Source organism: Suncus etruscus, chromosome 1 (genome assembly GCF_024139225.1).
Source record: "Suncus etruscus isolate mSunEtr1 chromosome 1, mSunEtr1.pri.cur, whole genome shotgun sequence".
Lineage (NCBI taxonomy): Eukaryota > Metazoa > Chordata > Mammalia > Eulipotyphla > Soricidae > Suncus > Suncus etruscus.
The window spans coordinates 145201147-145222540 of NC_064848.1; the positions used below are offsets into that span (position 1 = coordinate 145201147).

The following is a 21394-nucleotide window of genomic DNA, read 5'->3' on the forward strand; positions in this document are numbered from 1 at the left end:
AAGTACTGGTCTTCCTCCATTACTGCTTAGAAAGATATGATTGTTTCTTCATTTACAAAATATAATCAGAACAATTTTTTTTAAATTTTGCATGCAAAACACTGCAGTTGCTTATATAGGAGGGCACTCTCACCAACTTCTTCTACATAGTCGAGTATACAATATTGCAGGGAAGAAAACAGCAGCTCAGCAGAAGTTTTTATGAAAGAAAATTAAACAGATACATATAAATTTAGAACTCATTATTTGGGAAAAATAAATGACTAATAGGCCCACTTGCTGGCAGTGTCTACACTGCCATGTCTCTTGTTCGTTGTCCACTGGATTTAGACAGTGAGCAGTGCACAGGAGAACTGCCTGTACTACCACTACTATTCAGGTGTTGTACTTGAACTTCAAGTCTACAGATACCAGCCTGAAGCTGCAAGGGTGGGGGGTGGTAGTACGCTGACGTAACAGAGAAGTCACCTGTTACTATTTGATATAGTGCATACAAAATGAAAGACTTAATACAAAACTACAGAACATGCAAACTTTTTTTCTGAGATGTTAAATAGTGGAGAACAAAATTACTTAATCTTTCATTAATGCATGTGATACTAAAAAGCAGACATGATTTTAGTTTCCTTTACTCAAAAACTATAAACATTAAGTGTTGTGAATTTCTCTGCCAAGTGGTTCAGAAATAATTATAAATAACTGAGTTTTTTTTTTTTAAAAGAAACTAAACCATCTTGGTCAGTCTACTCTATATTTTGAGGTTATTTTCTTAAGCAACTGCTCCATAATTGTGGGGTTTACAAATGGCTAAGAAAGAAAAGGGAAGGCGAAGTAGCCTCTACTGCATGACAAGGGCACTGGGATCAACTGTACAGAATCACACGGTTTCTTGTCCAGTGACTGGAAAAATGCAGACCAGGTTCAGGTAGGATAGGACAGCACACTCTCTGCCAACGACTACAAGATACTCTGGAAGTAAAGAAAGGTAAAAAGAATCGCGCCGAGGGGGAAAATCCAAACCTTTAATAGCACATGTCAGCAAGAGGGGAAACCAAAGATACCCAACACCTCATCACTGTTCTGATGGCCTGGAAGAGTGCCCTCCACTGCCCCCGACGAGAATTAGCTCCATAGTTCAGTTCAGTGATGTAGTCAAGTACTAATTTTTAATCCAACTCAAACAACCTGCACTAAGACAGCAGCAGTAGCCAAACATGTCAAAGTACTTAAATCACTGTTTTGTGATTGTTTTCTTGCTGCAGGAAAATTACAAGGCTAAATTAGTTGTAAGTGAAAAAGTCACAAGATAAAAAAAGGGTTCATGGAGCTCACGCACACACGCACGCACACACTATCCCTACACCAATCAGCAACTGGTCGGTAAAATTTGTTATTACCAGGCTGACTGTTCTTGAAACTGTTTAACCCTGCTGAAGAATGCTACATTGCCTTTAAAAAATAATGACTATCCACAGAGTACAAGTCTCTAACCCACCCCCCCCCATACTTTTTAAAAATTTGAGGTACATTCAATTATTGCATGATTTGGCTAAGGAAAGACCCTAATCTTTTTTAGTAATCAGATGGATGGCAACTCAAAGAAATCTTGACTTTTTAAATTATTATTATTTTGTTTTTCAGGTCACACCTGGTGGTGCCTAGGAGTTATTCCTGGATCTGCACTCAGGAATCACTCCTGGCAGGCTTAGGGGACCATATGGGACACTGGGGGATCAAACCAGGGTCAGCCACATACAAGTACTATCACTCTGGCCCCAAATCTTAAATGTTTTCAATGTCAGATAGCAAATTTAAGGTTCTATGCCTTAAGCTGCACTGTCTTATGAAATAAATATCTGAAAATGTATCTAAATAGCTAAATATTTCTGAAGGTCATAGAACATGGTTTTTTGGGGGCATTGTCTTTCTAAGAACTTTAAGGTGATGATTAGAAAAGTTAAGTGTGCAGTCTGGGGTGGCATATGTTCAGCAGAAGTCTTGCCACACTTAAGAGAAACTTGGTAACAAGCCTATTTCTGAAAGATGGGGTTAAGTCTGTTCAGACAGTAAATCTCACCCAGTGGCAGCTTTGGTGCAATTAAATCATCAGCATCCAAGATGAGTCTGAGAAAGGCATTCTAAAGAACTTGTCCTCACATTCTCCAGCATTAACTGAGGCCCGTCCATTCAAACCACAAATGAAGAAAATCCATAGATTTCTAAGACAACCGTTTACTCCTTATACAATACAAACAGGCTATGGCTATGAGTCTATTTTTAAATCTCCTTTTCTACTACCAGCAGGAGTTTGAAAGTGTTGCAGTGTTATAGAAATGTCTTAAATCTAGAGGAGGTTAAGGAAAAAAAAGCATACAGGAATGATTTATTTCTTCTTTAGACTTCCAAAAATTAAGATTTTATAAATACAGTGAGTCAGTTTTATGTAAAGACCAATGGAACTCATGTGAAAGGGGAGAGGAAATCCAAAGTTCAGTCATCTAGCAATTTAGGGGTGTACCCCTTTTCACCTTAACTGACCTTTCACGTAAAGCTGAGAGTCACCGAGGGAAAATTTGGTCACCAACCACAGGCAGCGCTCTGAGATGCCAGGGGATCCCCAATAGAGTAGAGTGCATCTTAAGGCAGAAGGCTAGAGCGAATTGCTTATATCAGCACCCTAAGTTTAGATTGCGACAGCCACTCCTGCTGGCAGTTATGGCTACCGAATGAATATGGAGAGTTGGCCTTTGTATAATCAGACCTGGACACAATCTATTAAGTTTAGCTGGGGAGCTAAAAAGGTCAAATGAGAACGCATGTTTTGTCCTGGCTCTGCCTTGAGCATGAGCTGTCTATTTTATTAGAAACAGAAAAGGGGCTGACTTGATCAGGAACCTTAATCAAAGCCCGATCATGGTTTCTCCCCTCCTCCACCTCATATTTTTTTCTGGTAGTCTGATGGGTAATGAATTTCTCTCTCCCCTCGACCCTCTAGAAGAATTGAGCTGTAGAAGCTGGCAGATAGAGTGACAGACAAACAGGCAGCAGTGTGAGGCCACAGGAGAGTCATTCTTCGAGAGCTGTCAGCCCATCTGTCCATCACTGAAGAAGAGCTTTGATTGCCTGGTTGTCAGTGGCTTCAAAGGCAGTTAGTCCATCTGGACCTTTCACAGTCTTATCGGCACCCTGAAAAAAAAAAGGGAAAAGAGCCTCCATCACCATGTGAACCCCACAAAGAGGAGAAAAAAGGGCAATACTTAGTCTGGGTTAATGCTTCCTCAGGGAATTAAACCATTCCTTTACTAACAGAGTCTACTCTGCTGAAGGGGAGAAAAAAATCCCACAAACAGTTGGCATTGCTTTAAATAAACCACAATGTTATTTCAGGCACTACAAATTCTAAGCTGCAGAAACAGCTCTGTAGCTCACAATTTGCCAGTAACATGAGCAATGACTAGATTTATTTGACACGACTGACCCTAATTAAGTTAGCTTCAGAAGTGAATTTCTCTGTGTTGGATAATGGGAAAAATGATCGCTTCTGTTCAAGAAGCAAACTTAACAGTGGCAAAATTTACTTTCTGCTTCCTTACAACCATAAACTTGCCCTTTTAAACAATGCTAAAGAACGTGCATCAAATTGGTTCTTACACTCTTTCTTTTTTCTTTTCTTTTTTTTGTTTTTTGTTTTTTGGGTCACACCCAGCAGTGCTCAGGGGTTACTCCTGGCTGTCTGCTCAGAAATAGCTTCTGGCAGGCACGGGGGACCATATGGGACACCGGGATTCGAACCAACCACCTTTGTTCCTGGATTGGCTGCTTGCAAGGCAAACGCTGCTGTGCTATCTCTCCGGGCCCGGTTCTTACACTCTTAAAGCCCACCAGCAAATGCTCAGGATGTGACAGGAGGTTCCTTCTGTATCTTCCAGTGTCTGGAGCTGGGGCTTGCTCTCAAGTTTCAGCTGAAGTGCTTTTTTCTCACATATTACATGGCTTTTCAGTCTTGAAACAGTGCACACAAACCTTTGCGTCTAGCCAAGATGGCGAATCTATGGCACTCGGGCCAGCGTGGCACGCGAAGGCCTTGCGGCTGGCACACAGGAAGGTCTGCAATTAAGATATCGGCGTGTGCCGCAGTTTTTAGATAATAAATCTTGTCATTAAGGTTTAATTGACGTGCTGGCACTTTTGAGGAAATTCTTTGGTTTTGTGCGACAGTTTGGGCACTCGGGTTCAAAAAAGTTATCACTGGTCTATGGCTTTAAAAGACGTTCCCTAACCAGAAGGAAAGTCCCAGGAAGGAATCTTGTATATGTTGTCCCCTGTTCCTAGTAAAGTGTTTGGTGCATAGTGGTACCTGCTCCCAGGTCAGGACTGAATCCCTTGAACTCGCCAAATTCTCTATTTGAATGCTCTGTGTTAGAGCTCCCATACAAGCCAAGATTTAGTCACCTTAATGTCACCTTAGATTTGATTTAGTCACCTTAGATTTAGTCGCCTTAATGTCTTGTCTCAATCAGACTTGAGTTCTTAAGGGCCAAATAACCTAAACTTAACTTAAGAACTCCTTTACAGACCAACTCTGGTCAAAATCCCCTGTTTCTTCAATTACTAGTCTGTCAAATTCTCACACTTCTGAATATACTATGTGCCAGATTTTCCTGCACACTAAAGGAGTTCACAGGGAATGCTTTACCCCATTTCTCTGGCAAATTCATTCAACCATTTGACAACTGGTTGAATGATTAATTGCTGTATAGACACTGTACAAGGGTTAAAGAGTTGAAAGAAAAAAAAAAAGTCATGGGAGAGAGACAAATTAACCAGTAGGAGGATGTGAAAAATAATAATGTCCACAGAGTTTTTAAGTCCCCATAAAGCAGATTTCCAAGTTTTTTTGTATCTTTATGGCTTGCCTGTCCTTTCTCACACATTAACTCCTGCTATCCACCTTCCTCTCCCTTTCCTATCTTTCATATGCTACTCTTTTCCATGGCCCTGGTAGTTGGCATGCCTTGTAGCTGCTCTACACGTTTCCTTCTGACCATCTATCTCATTCAGAATCATGTTCAATCTTCATCTTTTAAAGTCCTTGTATTTAAATACTGCCTCTAAGACGGAAAGTTCCACAAACACCTAAAACTCAATTATTCCTAAAATTTCCACTATAGTATCATCCAATAGCAGTGTAGAGGACTGGGAATCACTGGGGACTGAACATGCTAAGAAGGTGCTTAAGCACTTGGACTACTTTCAAGACCTCTGCTTAAAAAGATATTTTCTCTAACAAATCTGCTACTTTCCCAGTTAACTGTCACAATGGCAAACACACCTTCTTCCGGATATGTAGAGACGTTGAGAAGTTTTTTTTTTTACTCCTCACATTAATTCAGTCACCAAATTTCTAGACCTTACTCCTCAACATTCTCACTTGTCCTGTATGTTTTCACTGCCTTTTGTTTTCTTCTCACACCCAGCAGTGCTCAGAGGTTACTCCTGACTCTTTGCTCAGAAATTGCTCCTGACAGGCTTGGAGAATCATATGGGATACCAGGGATTGAACCTGGTCAACACATGCAAAGCAAGCACCATGCCCACTGTGCTATTGCTACGGCCCTTTCACTGCTTTCTTAGTTCAGGATTTTCATATAAAGATTCTAATGCAACAGTTTTTTTCCCTTTCTTACATCAGTCTATTTCAGAACATTGTGACCTGATTTTTGAAAAAAGCAAAACTATTACTCATCAACCTGAAAACGTGTAATGGCATCCCCAGAGATGGAAGATAAATATAATAACACACATGGCAGTATCTGCTCGCTCACTATTCACTGAGGTTTTATTTCCTGCTAATCCCTTCTGGATTTTGATTCAGCTATGCTGAACAATCTCCCTTACCCCAAAGCATGGTGTTCTCTGTTCTGCCCCTGTGACATTTCCCCATGCTTGTTACTTCAGCTTGGCATGCTGCCTCAAGTCTTTATTAGATTTCTGGAATCCATGTTTCTTAAGATTTCGTACCAGTGTCAACTATTTTAGAAAGCTACATCTCTGGAAAGTAAGTGAAGTTGTACTGCAATCCTCATGTACAATACACGATCCCTGGACTCCAAGAACCACAGGTGAATTTCTCCCATCAGGTTCCTGCTCTTTCACACACGAACTCCAGTCACAGCAAGCTAACACTTTGCTGCACTGGTTGTTTCGTGTAACTGACATCCTATTTAGTAAGTATGCTGTTAGTAGCACCCAAGCTATTACTTTCTGAACTCCCACAGCCTTGCCCAGAATTAGTAATAGGCAGTCGATAACATGTATCTGAAGAAACAGTACTGAAATAGAAAACTGGATAGAATAGTTTACCGAAGACAAATTACTGATCAATAAAACACTGCCATATGAATAGGCTGCCCCTTAGCACAAAACGCACAATATTTTCACTAATTTTTACATAAGGGACCTTTTGTTCTGACATTTGATTAGATGCAGCACTGGCAGGGTTCATCTTCCTATATTTAGCATCTGATTCAGGTAATGGCTTTCTGGCAGAGGACAAGGCCAACTTAAATGGCTTGAATAGATTAAGACAAGTACCTTAGATTTCAGTGGCATTACAAGTAATTTCCTGGGGCCAGTGAGGTGGCGCTAGAGTTAAGGTGCCTGCCTTGCAAGCACTAGCCAAGGAAGGACCGCGACCACGGTTGGATCCCCCCCTCCCCCCCGCGTCCCATATGGTCCCCTCAAGCCAAGGGCCATTTCTGAGTGCCTAGCCAGGAGTAACCCCTGAGCATCAAATGGGTGTGGCCCGAAAAACCAAACAAACAAACAAAAACCCCACAAAAAAAAAAAACAAGTAATTTCCTGATTTTCAAAGTCACTACACTTAAAATTCGAGTTGCCTATTTGATTTATAAAATAACTGTCATCACTTCTACTGTACTTTTAGTGTCACCCCCAAAACAAGTTTACACTCCCCTAACCGATAATTCTTCATATCCAGTACATGGCTCCAAACTTTTTGATAAAGCCAATCTTGTATTATTTGATTATAATGTATTTGATACATTGTAAAATATCAAGAACGTTAAATTTTAAAGTCATGCTTTCTTCAACTTTGAAAAGTTCACAATATAGCTAAAAAGATAATTCTTGTGGCTTCATTTCATCTATCTCGATCTATTTTTCTTTTTTTGGTGCTGAAACCTGGATATTTACTTTTTTAATTTATTTTATTTAAAGAGCAGACATAACAGTTGACTGTAATACATTTGTTTCCAGATAAGTGAGAGCAAAATGATTAAAAAGAATAGAAAAATATTTACAAAGGAGAAAAAAAAAATCACACTATAGCAACAGCTAAATCTGTGGAAATCATTGTGTCTCCAATGAAGTCATTAAGACATTGGCAGAAGGTTTAGTAAGCTCTTGTTGCCAGCTGACCATCCAGGTATTTCAATTGTTTCTACGTTAAAAGACCTCAACTACATATTGGCAACTAAACTGGTGTGTTCCTATGGGGATGATCGCATCAAACAAATGAAGCTGTCACGTGGCCATCTTTGTAGGTGTAGAGTCTGTGAATTCAAAGCACTGCTTCTGATAACTATGGCTTTTGTGGTGCACCACGTTCTCAGCTGCCAGGTCTCCCACAAGTAGGAGACGACTTTGGGGACATGGTGGGGTGTGCCCACACACTTGTTCCACAAAAATCCTGGTGATATCAGCCCAAATTTGGTCAGACTGCAGAGAATTATAGAGTGGTGGCAAAGCAGGGGGTACCTATATAGGCAAAGCAGTGATCCTGGGTGTGTGACTTTGGCAGAATGGGGGTGGGGCAGGGTGGTGGGAGGTGTTGGCTTGCCCTCTCCTCCTGAGATTGCCAGCTTTCTGCAGTATGGCCGGTGTTCCCATAATTTTTCATAGCTTGGTTTAAATCAATCCAATTTTGCTTTATACCAGCAGTTTTTAAAATATACAACTAGGCAACTCGATTCATAACATTTTAAGAATAGAACTCTTAAACCTATGAGGTTATTTAATTATTTTGATAAAGGCTTTGTGCAGGTGCTGATTATAGTTAAACTGCCTGAATACTGATCCTGCAAAGGGATTTTATACATTCACAGTAACAAATCGACATTTATTTATTTATTTTGGTTTTTGGGTCGCACCCAGCAGCGCTCAGAGGTTACTTATGGCTCTATTATCAGAAAAATCACTCCTGGCAGGCTCCGGGGACCATATGGGATGCCGGGATTCAAACCACCGTCCTTCTGCATGCAAGGCAAATGCCTTACCTCCATGCTATCTCTCCAGCCCCACAAATTGACATTTTTATTAGGTAGTTTCTTAAGGAATCTATATGGTGCGATAATTCACTGTCTTAGCTACAGTTTATTACAGTGCCCAAAGGGTTCCTTTTTTTCTCCATACTCAGACAAGCATTTGTTATCTCATTTTTGATGATGCAGCTCTGGATTTGTATTTCTCTGATTAGTGATGCTGGGCATCTTTTCATATATTTCTTGGCCTTATATGTCTTCTTTGAAGCTCTGTGTGTGTGCTTGCATATTCAGACCCTTTACCTATCTTCAGTTATTCCCAGCTTCCATGGTTGCAGTTTGCTGTGGTGCTCACCAGGGGTAGCTGCAGAGCTCACACTTCTTTGGCAGAGGCTATTACCTCCAGCTATGATGCTGGCTTTGGTGCTCATCTTAGGGCTGTGTGGGAATAATACCCTTCTTTGTGGCGTTTACATACACCTGGGTGCAGTGGGGCTAGAAATTGCTTCTAGTCCTGAGGATCAGATAATATATTTGTTGTGTGAGAGCACGAATCTGAACTCCTAACTTGATGTTTTCAACACAGGCACCACAGCAACTGTGCTGCTTATCTTTTAACTGCTGGGTTTTTTAAAACATTTTTGTTTTTTTGGTCATTAAGCTGTGTGAGTTGTTTACATGTTTTGGACATTAATTGCTTATGGAAGACACATGGCTTGCAAATTTCTTTATCTTTTTGTTTTGGTTTTAGATCCATACCAGGGCTTACTTCTGGCTCTGTGCTATTTCTAGCAGTGCTTGGAGGATGGTGCATAACCAGAGATCAGATCTGGATTCTGGCATGCACTCTAGTCCTTTGAGCAGAATTCTCCCCAGAGCCAAGAAAGGGAATATTTCTTTTTGGTGGAGATAAGGATCTATCCTAGGTCCTCAAACATGTAAGGCATGTGCTTTCACTGTTAAGCCACACACCTGGCATTTTTGCAGCCATTTTATTCCCCTTTGTTGGTTTCTTTTTGTGTGCAGCAGTTTAGTTTAATGTAGACCCATTTGTTGATTTGTTTTGTTTTCAGATACCCATGAGTGTTTTCCTTACTAATCATCTTTTTTTTTTTTTTTTTTTGGTTTTTGGGCCACACCCTGTGACGCTCAGGGGTTACTCCTGGCTATGCGCTCAGAAGTTGCTCCTGGCTTCTTGGGGGACCATATGGGACGCCGGGGGATCGAACCGCGGTCCGTCCTAGGCTAGCGCAGGCAAGGCAGGCACCTTACCTCCAGCGCCACCGCCCGGCCCCATAGGAGTTTTGTGGTTAAAATGCATTTCTTACAGCACATACCATAGTTTGTCATATTAGCAGATCTGTTCCTGTCTTGAATTAGGCTGAGTCTTAAGGGCAGGTGATTTGTTCTATTCAGCTCCCCCCTTTCACAGAAGATAAATGCCTGATACAAATGCTCAGTAAACACTTGCTAAGCAGGTGAAAATAAATTTGCAACTGCATCATATTGCAGATGAATTCAGTACCAAATCTTACTCTGTATGACTAAGTTCATCTAAGTTAAAAAGAAAACCTACTTTGTGTACAGTATCAAGGTAATGCTTCCCTTATAGACAAGACACTGTTAGTGTTCTTGTGTATGTACATACCACTGTTTATCACTATATCAGAAACATTAAAAACATTTCTTTTGAATGAATTCATTTATATTTTAGAATAGTTTCAGAAAATGTTCATAGAGAACTCCTGTACCTCATGATCTGAGTTTTTGTTTACAGTTTAGGAGAATTTTTTTGTCTGTTTTGTTTTTGGAGCACATGAGGCAGTGCTCAGTAATCACCCTGGGTGCTTGGGACCACATGAAATACCTAGGAGCAAAGCTGGATGCAAAACAAGTACTTTAACCTTTGTACCTGACCTCTCTGTCTTGACCCTGAGAATTTTTATCTGTATGAACACACTTAACTAATGTTATAACCATAGAGTTTACTAATACACTTTTGGAGTCAACTTAAAGTCACTTTTAGGGTCTGGAGTAATAGTGGTCAGTGGTAGGGCATTTGCCCTGGGTTCGATGCCTGGTATCCCATATGGTCCCCCAAGCCTGCCAGGAGTGATTTCTGAGCGCAGAGACAGGAGTAACTCCTGAGTGTTGCCCGGTATAACCCCCAAACAAACAAAAGTCACATTTAAAAATGATTTCAAGGGGTCAGACAGATAGTACAGCATGCAGGGCGTTTGCCTTGCACCTGGCCGACCTGATCCAAGTTTGATCCCCAGCATCCCAAATGTTTCCCTGAGCTTGTCAGGAGTAACCAGTGAACAAAGCAAGTGTTTCCAAAACAAAAACAAAATCAAACTACAGGTGCCAGAGCAACAGTATAGCAGGTAAGGCACCTGCCTCGCACACGACCAACCTGAGTTCAATCCCTGGCATTCTATAGGGCTCCCTAAACAAATTGGGAGTAATTCCTGAGTGAAGAGCCAGAAGTAACTCCTGATGACCCTCAGGTGTGGCCCCAAAACAAACAAACACAACAACAAAAGATTCAAACACATACAAAAAACATTTATGTGTTGATACAAGAGAAATAGTAAAGAATATGTGGATACCCTATAGCATCTAAAAGTCACTACAGTAAATGTAATGATCCTTCTCTTTCTTAACAGTTTTGCTTTTATAATATAATATGCAGATAAATTATGCCAATTTGTTCTCACAGTAATTTTGTTAGGAGGCACAGCTAAACTCAGAGAAGAAACTTGTCCCAAGGTTTCCAAGAAAGTTAAACTAGAGTCTTAAGGGACATAAGAATGAGAAATGGTACTTTGCTCATAAAGACAAGTACAATTCAGTCAGGGGCACTCAACACAGGGACAGCACCCTCTTATATATTCAGAATAATGCTAAGACATCAAGTAATTCCTGTTGAGTTCAGATGTTAGGTAATTGACTGCTATTAAGTTATAGGATCAGAACTTAAAGCTCATTTTCCTAACTTAATTGCCAAGCAACTCTCTTGTATACTCTGGCTTCTCAAAAGGAAGCACTAATTATGCTCTGGGGAACGACATATACAAACAGCAGCATCTGCACAGAATGTTGATCCTAACCGACCAGGTGGGCTAAGCATTGCTTTACTGTTTTATCAACCTTTCTTTGAGAAAGAAAAAGAAAAGAAAAAAAATAGATTCTCGTCACAGCCACTTAACTCTTGGAAGACAAGAAGCCTCATCAACCTATTCTACATTTCATCTTATTATTTGGATATAGCAACTGTAGTTAGTTTTAGTTAATTTTCAATTCATAGATAATGGTCTTAAATTTTTCTTATGCTATATGAAATATAATTTTAATGATGCTACTGCATATCTAGCAAGAATAGAAAGATCACTTCCAAATTTCAGAGAAAAGAAACTTTATCTTGAATATATGAGGGCATGAAATAAAACATAAATGACTTTTCATATTGTCTCCAAAGACATTCAAAAATAGTTTGGAGCAGTATTACAGTGGGTAGAAAGCTCATCTTGCATGTGGCTGGCTTAGGTTTTATAACCAGCATCCAATATGGTCCCCTGAGCCTGCCAGGAATAATTCCTGAGCACAGAGTCAGAAGTAACCCCTGAGCATCAGGTGTGGCCCTCAAACAAAAACAAATGAAATAATCCCCACATTCAAATATTAAGATAGATAAGATAAAAAGTGCCTAAAATTTTAGGCAAAAAAGACAGATCTTTTTTGGAATGAGTGGGGGACACCTCCTCCTGTATCTTCTTTCTTTTGGGAAGCCTGGCAGCTGTAACCACGCCCACAAATGCAGTCACCATGTCTGTACTGGGCCAGCTCCATAGACTCACTCTTCCTCAAGAGATGTAAAGCAAGCCATGAAAAATTATGTGTACACTGACCATATAGCAGAATGCTGGCAATCTTGAGAGGAGAGGGCAGACCAAATCCCTGCTCTGCCCAAGTCACACCTACTGCAACCATCACTCAGAGATCACCACTTTGCCGTTGGTCCTTCCTCAACACTCCTCTACGGTTCTCTTCAGGACACCAATCTGACCAGACTCTAGGGATGCTAGTATTTGGGATGATAACGATAACCTGGACTTTACTGGACCAAGTGTGGGCACAACCTCACCCCCACATTCTCCTGCTTAAGGGAGATCTGGCAGCTGAGAACATGCTCACAAAAGCTACAGTGTCAGTAATAGTACTTTGAATTCCTGGACAACTTCATTTGTTTGATGCTGTCATCCCTACAGGAACACACCAATTTAAGAGAATGGACAGCTAAACCTTCTGCCACTCACTGTTGGTGATTCATTTTAAGAAGGTCACTTAGCTTCCAACCATTGTAGATTCCACTTAACCTAGAAATGCTTGAAACTGAAAAGTTAACTCCTGAGGCTGGATTTTAAACTCCATCTAATCTATATAATAACAGAAAACACTGGATAACTAAATTTGTCACAATCTCATCACATCAAGGAATGAGCCGACTAGGGCCGGAGTGTTAGCACAGCAGGTAAGGTGCTTGCCTTGAATGCGGCCAACCTGGGTTTAACCCTGGCATCCCACGTGGCCCCCCAAACCTGCCAGGAGTAATTTCTGAGCACAGAACCAGGAGTAACCCCCAAGTGCCACTGGGTGTGGCCAACAAAACAAAGCACAACACAATATAACTGAATGAACTACTTCTAATAATTATGCTTGGTATTTACTAAGGAAAACTGAAATATAACAAATTTCAAACCAGAGCTGGTCAAAGTCCATGAACCTGGTACCATTCTAGAGTTTTTTTTGTTTTTCAATTTTGGGCCATACCTTTTGGTGCTTGGGGAATGAGAGGACAAATGTCAAATCGGAGAAAGGCTGCATACAAGTTAAATACCATAACCTCGGTAGTATCTCTGGCTCCCAGTCTGATAACTGTTTCTAGTTCAAAAGGACATTAAAAATACAATGCTCAGTTCAACTCCCTTCTTTTAAATAAAAAAATATTCTTGGTTGAGGAGACGTTCTAATTTCTATTCTAGTTTTGTTTTCTCAACCTTCACCTGACTGGTTGGTCCCCATGGAATATCCTGGGGTCCCCCATGGTTGAGATATGTCGTTCGTAACCTAAGATTAACTGCATACAGCTTGTGAACCAACTCTTGAGTAACACTAGTTTAAATCTCAGTTCTGGATATTGCCTCCAATTTTTTAACCCCGATGTCACAAAGTAATACAAAAACAAAACAAAACAAAACACACTTAAAAAATTGGCAGACGACCTTACCTTTGACAGAAGTAATTTCACGCAGGACACATGACCTTCGTACACAGCAGACAGAAGAGGAGTAATATGATGTTTATCTGGAGCCTAAAGGAATAATAAAAAAAAATAACCACTATGGGGATCTTTTTAACCACTGTCAGAGTTTAATCTTTAGAGCTAACTGGGGAACCTTTGAAATCAGTTTCCCTACTTGCTTCCTCCACAAGAACACTTTACAGAACTACAGGTCTCTAACCTCTAATAGCTCACGTCCCAAGCACAGGCCATTTCTCCTTGGGTGTACACACAAGTGAAGTGGAGAAAGCAGGACTTTGATCTCAACTCAAATCTGGGCTCTGCCATTTACTGTGTGTCACTAGTTTTTCAGCTTCTTTCTTGGTTCCCCACTATTTGCAGAAATGCTTGTGAGATCTAGAACAGTTAATAAAGAAGCAAGATTGCCACAACTGCACCATTTGACATGGTGTCACCTGAAAACTTTATCTCAATTGCTGTCATATTTTTCTCATTTACATACTTTCCCAAAACTCTGAAATATAGAAGTTACAGAAAGCAAGAACCTGGATATGGCTGCTTCTGTCTGGCCACTTTTCTACTCCATCAGCCCAGTATCAGATGAATTCAGGGTGACAATCACTTGCTACCTATAGAGCATAAACTCTAAAGCTGCTTTAGAACCTTCTAAGAGTTCTAAATTCTCAATTTCATCAAATTTTTCACATTTTTTAATGTCACTACTCCTATTTTTCTAATAACATAATACTTGATATAATTTCAGATTGATTTTATTTAAAATGAGGTTTCCACAAGTAACTATTTTAGTAAGAAACAATCATCTAGCAGTGGTCCTCAAACTATGTATGGCCCGCGGGCCACATATTGTATTTGTATCTGTTTTGTTTCTTCATTGCAAAATAAGATATATGCAGTGTACATAAGAATTCGTTCGTAGGGGGCCGGGCGGTGGCGCTAGAGGTAAGGTGCCTGTCTTGCCTGCGCTAGCCTTGGATGGACCGTGGTTCGATCCCCCGGCGTCCCATATGGTCCCCCAAGCCAGGAGCGACTTCTGAGCACATAGCCAGGAGTAACCCCTGAGCATCACTGGGTGTGGCCCAAAAACAAAAAACAAAACAAAACAAAACAAGAATTCGTTCGTAAGTTTTGTTTTTACTATAGTCAGACCCTCCAATGGTCTGAGGGACAGTGAACTGGCCCCCTGTTTAAAAAGTTTGAGGACCCCTGATCTAAAGCATACAGTAGGAATTTTTTCCCCTTAGTACATTGCTTACATTAATATCTGCTCCTTTGAGCAGCAGAAATTCCAGGATTTCCAGCTGCCCACAATCTGCTGCATAATGAAGAGGCTTCCGTCCACCTTCTAGTGTCCGGTTGACGTCTTCTCCCTTTTAAGAGAAGCCAAATGAAAATAATGTTTATCTGATTGCTGTATTACAAAAAGGCTCCTAGAACAATTTTTTTAAAAACAGTAAAATTACTTGCAAAGTGAAATAAGGGGTCAAATATTTACCATTCTACAATATGGTTAACACAATATAACTAATTCAAATTATAAAATTGTAGTCAAGTGAAAGCAATACAAAATGGTATGAACTGAAATTAAATATATTACTCTTTTTTATTATGTGCTCTTAGTTCGAAGGGATTTGTTCGATCAGTATGCCAATATAAGACTAGTGGATTAAAAAGATTAAGATTTTATACAGATGGTAGGACATGAGTTTAATGCGCATTACTAGTACCCTAATTAATGAAGACATTTTTATCACAAGGTAATCAAAAAAATTAGCTATTACAAATTCACTACTGTATAGCAGGGCACCATGTAAGGAGAACAATGGTGAGCAAAATTAGACACAGATTCTGACTACATTGAAGTTAATATATAGTGAAGGAAGCTGGCGATCAACTAACCAAGTGACTAAACAAATACTTTTAAGATATCAACAGCAACAAGAAAAGGAATGCAGTACTATTCAAATACTTAGAAGAAAATGATAAGGGTGAGTTACAGTATCATTAAAATGAGATTCTGATGGCTGCAAAATCATCTCTATTCACTGAAGATTCAAAGTTTATTTTAAACAAGTAACAACTACTCTCTTTACAGACAAACTACTATAGTGGTTTAGCATTCTGCTGCATGTAATATATCTAACCTTTATAAGAAAAGCCCCATTTAATTTCTCAATTCTTCATTGTTTCCTTTTAGCAAATGACTAATCCAATTTTATTTTATTTTCTGTACTATCACTGCAAAATGAAGCCCACTGTTTGCTACAGACACAACCGTGATTATTACTAAATTTTTAACATTTTAAAGGTTATTTTCTCTATAGTACAACAGATAAATATATATAATGAATATATGAAATATATATATAGTATGAAAAAAACACTTTCTATTTTCTGGCAAGTAAGTGGTTTATGCCTTACTAGTTTACATAAGTAATTTGATGAGTTCTGTTTGAGGAGGAAAATCCAAATACAATTTATTCCAATGTGAAAGCATTACTCTTTAGGGTTGGACACTTTATACTGATAAAGTCTTATTATAAAATTATATTTATGGTATATTTATTTAGAAATAACAGTTGATTTTTAGTACTTAAAAATCATTTAGGGCTGGAGCAAGCGTACAGTGGGGTAGAACAATTGCTTTGTATGCCTCAGACCTAGGATTGATCCCAGGCACCCCGTATGGTTTCCCAAGCCCACTAGGAGTGATTCCTGAGTGCAAAGCCAGGAGTAACAAATCCCTGAGCACCACAGGATGCAGCCCCCCAAACAAAACAAAGCATACTCTTAACCTTGGATTAAGCATGGAGGGGCACAAATAGAACTGTGGACCTGTCCATAACTTAAAATTTACCTATTCATTACAGAAAATGTCTCAACTATGATACTACTCACTCACCAAAAAAAAAAAAAAAAATCAGCACACTCCATTAGCCCTCTATACTAGTATTTCTCCAACTTTTCCACAAAGTATTCCAAATAGTGATGGAGTGAAAAACATGTATCCTTGAATCTGAGAGCAGAATACTAAAGAAACCAAAAACTCAACATATATATCTGCATGGATATACATAAATTATACTGCCCAGATATATGCTGCTCCTTGTCTTAATAGAAAATCTACAATCCCAAACTTAACCTGCTGCTCCCTAGAGATACTTCAGGAAACCTGGCCTTGTTTGCTCAATAGTTATAGTAGGCTCTCTTTTCTATAAACAGGTACCTGTAAGGAACCATTTCAAGAAAATCCTCCAAATGCTAAATCAGTTCTCATATATTTGCTGTCACAGATACAGTATGATGATTACTGATTTTTTTCCAGTAATCTTTTCTCTTGAGATATTCAGATTGGTAGGTAATTCATGAACAGGTTTAAGTGAGCCTACAATTTCTTCTGTATATACACTTTTTATTTTCAGAAAAAGAATCCATGCCACTTTTCATCTGATTCTCTTATGAATTCCTTCTACTACTGCTGACATTCCAGGTCAGACCCCTTCCACAGTCTACTTACTAAGCTTCACTTTTATAAAGAGTAGTATTTGGTAGTGGACAGAATACCAGACGCAATCTGTGGTTTTCCTTATCTCTGCAGCCCATACCAGGAAAGGTACTGCTTGGGAGACCATCATTTCCTTACTGTAAATGAGTGCTGAACAGATGAACTTGAAACCCTTTGTAGTATTTGTGCTCTTTCGTTTTATGGGGGAGAGGCATCTGGTGCTCACATCACTCTATTAAAGCTTCCCTTTCCCCTCTGGAATATGTACTTCAGGCTATGAAAACAAGAAATTCAAGATCCTCATTGTTGAAGACATCTACTATGGCACAATTCTTTGCAATCTGATTCAATTTAGCATTTACTGAGTTACTTAAGACAAAATAAGGTTTGGCTCTGAACCAAAAAAAAAAAAATCTGTCTTCTTCAGAAGCAAACCTGTAAATGTCCTTTAAGCACCAAGGTACAGAAGTCACAAGGAAAAGAATAATTCTTAATTCACAAGCAATTTCCTTTATTGCAGTGAAGTTTTTCATGAATTCGTATCTTGTGTTAATTGAGATTTAAAGGTCCTTAGGAGTCAGAGACCATATTTAATAGATGGTTTATCTCTATTACATGCCAAATATAGTTCTTTTAGATTTCACTAACAACTTCTAATTACTGATAGCATATTACAAAACACCAAATTGTTATATATTTAATAGGATGCCTACTGGTTCAAAGAATGTGTGTGGGTATATCTATGCACACCTGTGTCTGGTGTGAAAAATGACGAAATTATGGCATATAAAATAGGTCAACTATGGGGCCGGAGAGATAGCACAGCAGTAAGGCATTTGCCTTGCATGCAGCAGCCAACCTAGGATGGATAGTGGTTTAAATCCTGGCATCCCATATGGTCCCGAGCCTGCCAGGAGTGATTTCTGAGTGCAGAGCCAGGACTAACCCCTGAGTGCTGCTGGATCAAACACATAAACCAACAACCAAAAAAAAAAAAAAAAAAAAAAAAGGATCAACTGGGCATCTAGGAGGTGCTGAGAAAATAGCTACTATCACTGGATTATGATGCTTCACTGAAATAACCTAAGGTAACCGGGATGTCATATGTGAGCATAAGTATTATTACTATTGATTCGTTTTCTACCAATTTTGCAATCTCCAGAATTCAACAAATTCAACACTATTCCCGAAGATTAAAACTGATCACATCCACACTAATACTTTTTCACTCCCAAATTTCATTTATGTTCTGAATGGACCTTTTATCTAAGCATAATTTTATAATGTTGGGTACCAGGTACCAGTCATTTAGAAAAATGTGTTTACTGAGTTCTGTAGATATTCCAAATGTCCACAAATACAGTAAGACAGTAATCAGTATTATTTAAAATCTCTTGAAAAGTCTTTAATTCAAGGCTGTGACTCCAGATATAAATAAATGTTTCCAAAAATTTAGAATTTGTGGGGCTGGAGCAATAGCACAACAGTAGGGTGTTGTTTGCCTTGCATGCGGCTGACCCAGGACGGACCTAGGTTAGATCCTTGGAGTCCCATATGGTGCCCAGAGCCAGGACCCATTTCTGAGTGCGTAGCCAGGAGTAACCCAAGAGTCACTGGGTGTGGCCCAAAAACCAAAACCAAAATCAAACCAAACCAAAAAATTCGAATTTTATCTTAAAAGTCAAAATCTTACCATTGGCAATAAGAGCTGTTATTTTCCTACAAATGACAGATTCACTCAATTATTTTCAGAAAAATGGCTGTCAAATATTCAAGTTTAAAAATCGGTCAGTCCCCTTCCCCCTAGCCCCAAGAAAATGGTATTCCTTTTGTTTTTGTTTTTCGGCCACATCGGGTGATGCTGAGGGGTTACTCCTGGCTACGTGCTCAGAAATCACTCCTGGCTTGAGGACCAAATGGGACACCAGGGGATCAAACCTAGGTTCGTCCTATGCTAGTGCGTGGAAGGCAGACATCTTATGCCCTGCGCCACCGCTCCAGCCCCAGAACGGTATTCTATTTTAAAAAGGCAGCTAGGCAACCTTTTAACTCCAGAGGCTGGAGTGGCACTTTATAAACCCTTCTCTTTTCTTCATACAGAATAAAGAAGTATAATCCAATATTGGTGAAAGCAAATTTTTAGTGCTTCATAAAGAGCACTCTCAATGAAAGTGACGTGTTTATTAACTATGTGTGCAGAGCGGATAAAGTTCACAATGACCATCAACCAGTTGTACTTTTGGTGCCTCTATCTCTGATTCATAGCAGCAGCTTTACTCACCTTTGCTTTTACAACATCTGTAAACATACCATCATAGTGCAAACCCACAAACCTTTTTGATAAGGCCCAAGGATGTAGAGCATTTTGACAAATATTTACCCCAGTAAACAGACGACTTGAAAATGCCAAGAATGTAGAACTGAAGCAAAGGAAGATAATGATAAAAAGTAAAATGACAGATGTCAAAAATAAGTCTTCAGAGAAAAAAAAAACAAGTAATGTACATAGAAATTTTAAAATAAATATTTTCTCCATGAACTACTATGCAGCATCATGTAAAATGATTACCCAAAGGACCACCCAAATGCTATGTGCTAGGCATTGATAAATTAAATGAGTATCACAAGAGCCAGTAATACTATTCCAATTTAAAGGAATGGAGGCAGAGAGTAGGAATGTAACCAAGATCTAGATTTTTTTTTTGCCATACCCAGTGGTGCTCAGGGGTCACTCTAATGCAAAAGCAAAACCAAAATTCTAGTACAACTATAAACAGAACAAAAAAAAAAGAACAATAAAAAATAACACGCTCCACACCATACACAAGCCACCCAACATAAGTAACGTAAATTACCAATATTTAAAAATATTTAAACATGCTGATAAATTTTCATATGAGCTGAAAAGTAATGACTATTATTTTTTTTTTTTTACAAATTTAAAATTAAGAAAACTAAATAAGCTTGAGTACTCAGAGAATGTTTCCCAGACATACAACCACCTAGTTTTTGATAAAGGAGCAAGAAATCCTAAATGGAGCAAGGAAAACCTCTTCAACAAGTAGTGTTGGCACAACTGGTTAGCCACTTGCAAAAAAGTGAACTCAGACCCCCAGCTAACACCATGTTGAAGGTAAAGTCCAAATGGATTACAGACCTTGATATCAGATCTGAAACTATAAGGTATATAGAACAATATGTAGGTAAAACACTCCATGACATTGAGACTAAAGTCATCTTTAAGGAGGAAACAGCACTCTCCAAACAAGTGGAAGCAGAGATAAACAGATGGGACTATATTAACCTGAGAAGCTTCTGCACCTCAAAGGAAATAGTGCCCAGAATACAAAAGCCACCCACTGAGTGGGAGAAATTATTCACCCAATACTCATCAGATAAAGGACTAATATCCAAAATATACATGATACTGACAGAACTATACAAGAAAAAAACATCTAACCCTATCAAAAAATGGGGAGAAGAAATGAACAGACACTTTGTAAAAGAAGAAATGCAAATGGCCAAAAGGCACATGAAAAGATGCTCCACATCACTAATCGTCAGGGAGATGCAAATCAAAACAACTATGAGGTACCACCTCACGCCACAGAGATTGGCGCATATCACAAAGAAAACAAGCAGTGCTGGTGGAGATGTGGAGAGAAAGGAACTCTTTCACTGCTGGTGGGAATGCCATCCAGTCCAATCTTTATGGAAAGTGATATAGAGATTCCTCCAAAAACTGGATATTGAGCTCCCATAAGATCCAGCTATAACACTCTTAGGGATATACCCGAGGGACACAAAAATCCCTTCCTTTTATCTATGTTCATTGCAGCGCTATTTACAATAGCCAGACTCTGGAAACAATTAAGATGCCCTTCAAAAGATGAGTGGCTAAAGAAACTGTGGTACATATAAACAATGGAATACTATGCAGCAGTCAGGAGAGATGAAGTCATGAAATTTTCCTATTCGTGGATATACATGGAATCTATTATGCTGAGTGAAATAAGTCAGAGGGAGAGAGATAGATAGATGCAGAATAGTTTCACTCACCTATGGGTTTTAAGAAAAATGAAAGACATTTTTGCAATAATTCTCAGAGACAAGAGATGAAGGCTGGAAGGTGCAGCCCATGACATGAAGCTCACCACAAAGGGTGATGAGTGCAGTTAGAGAAATAACTACACTGAGAACTATCCTAACAATGTGAATGAATGAGGGAAGTAGAAAGCCTGTCTCGAGTACAGGTGTGGGTAGGGTGGGGAGGAGGGAGATTTG

The 21394-nt window shown here is 39.3% G+C and overlaps 1 protein-coding gene across 1 annotated transcript in view; it reads right to left on the reverse strand.

Moving 5' to 3' along the window:
* Nucleotides 1–1010: 1010 nt before the first annotated feature.
* MTPN (myotrophin) overlaps nucleotides 1011–21394 on the reverse strand; it is a 41335-nt gene continuing 20951 nt past the window's right edge. The window contains exons 2-4 of the mRNA XM_049776101.1: nucleotides 14862–14975; nucleotides 13573–13656; nucleotides 1011–3186 (exon numbers count right to left, since the gene is read on the reverse strand). Coding sequence (XP_049632058.1) covers nucleotides 3100–3186; nucleotides 13573–13656; nucleotides 14862–14975 — 285 coding nt within the window. The 3' untranslated portion in view covers nucleotides 1011–3099. The remainder of the gene's footprint in view (nucleotides 3187–13572; nucleotides 13657–14861; nucleotides 14976–21394) is intronic.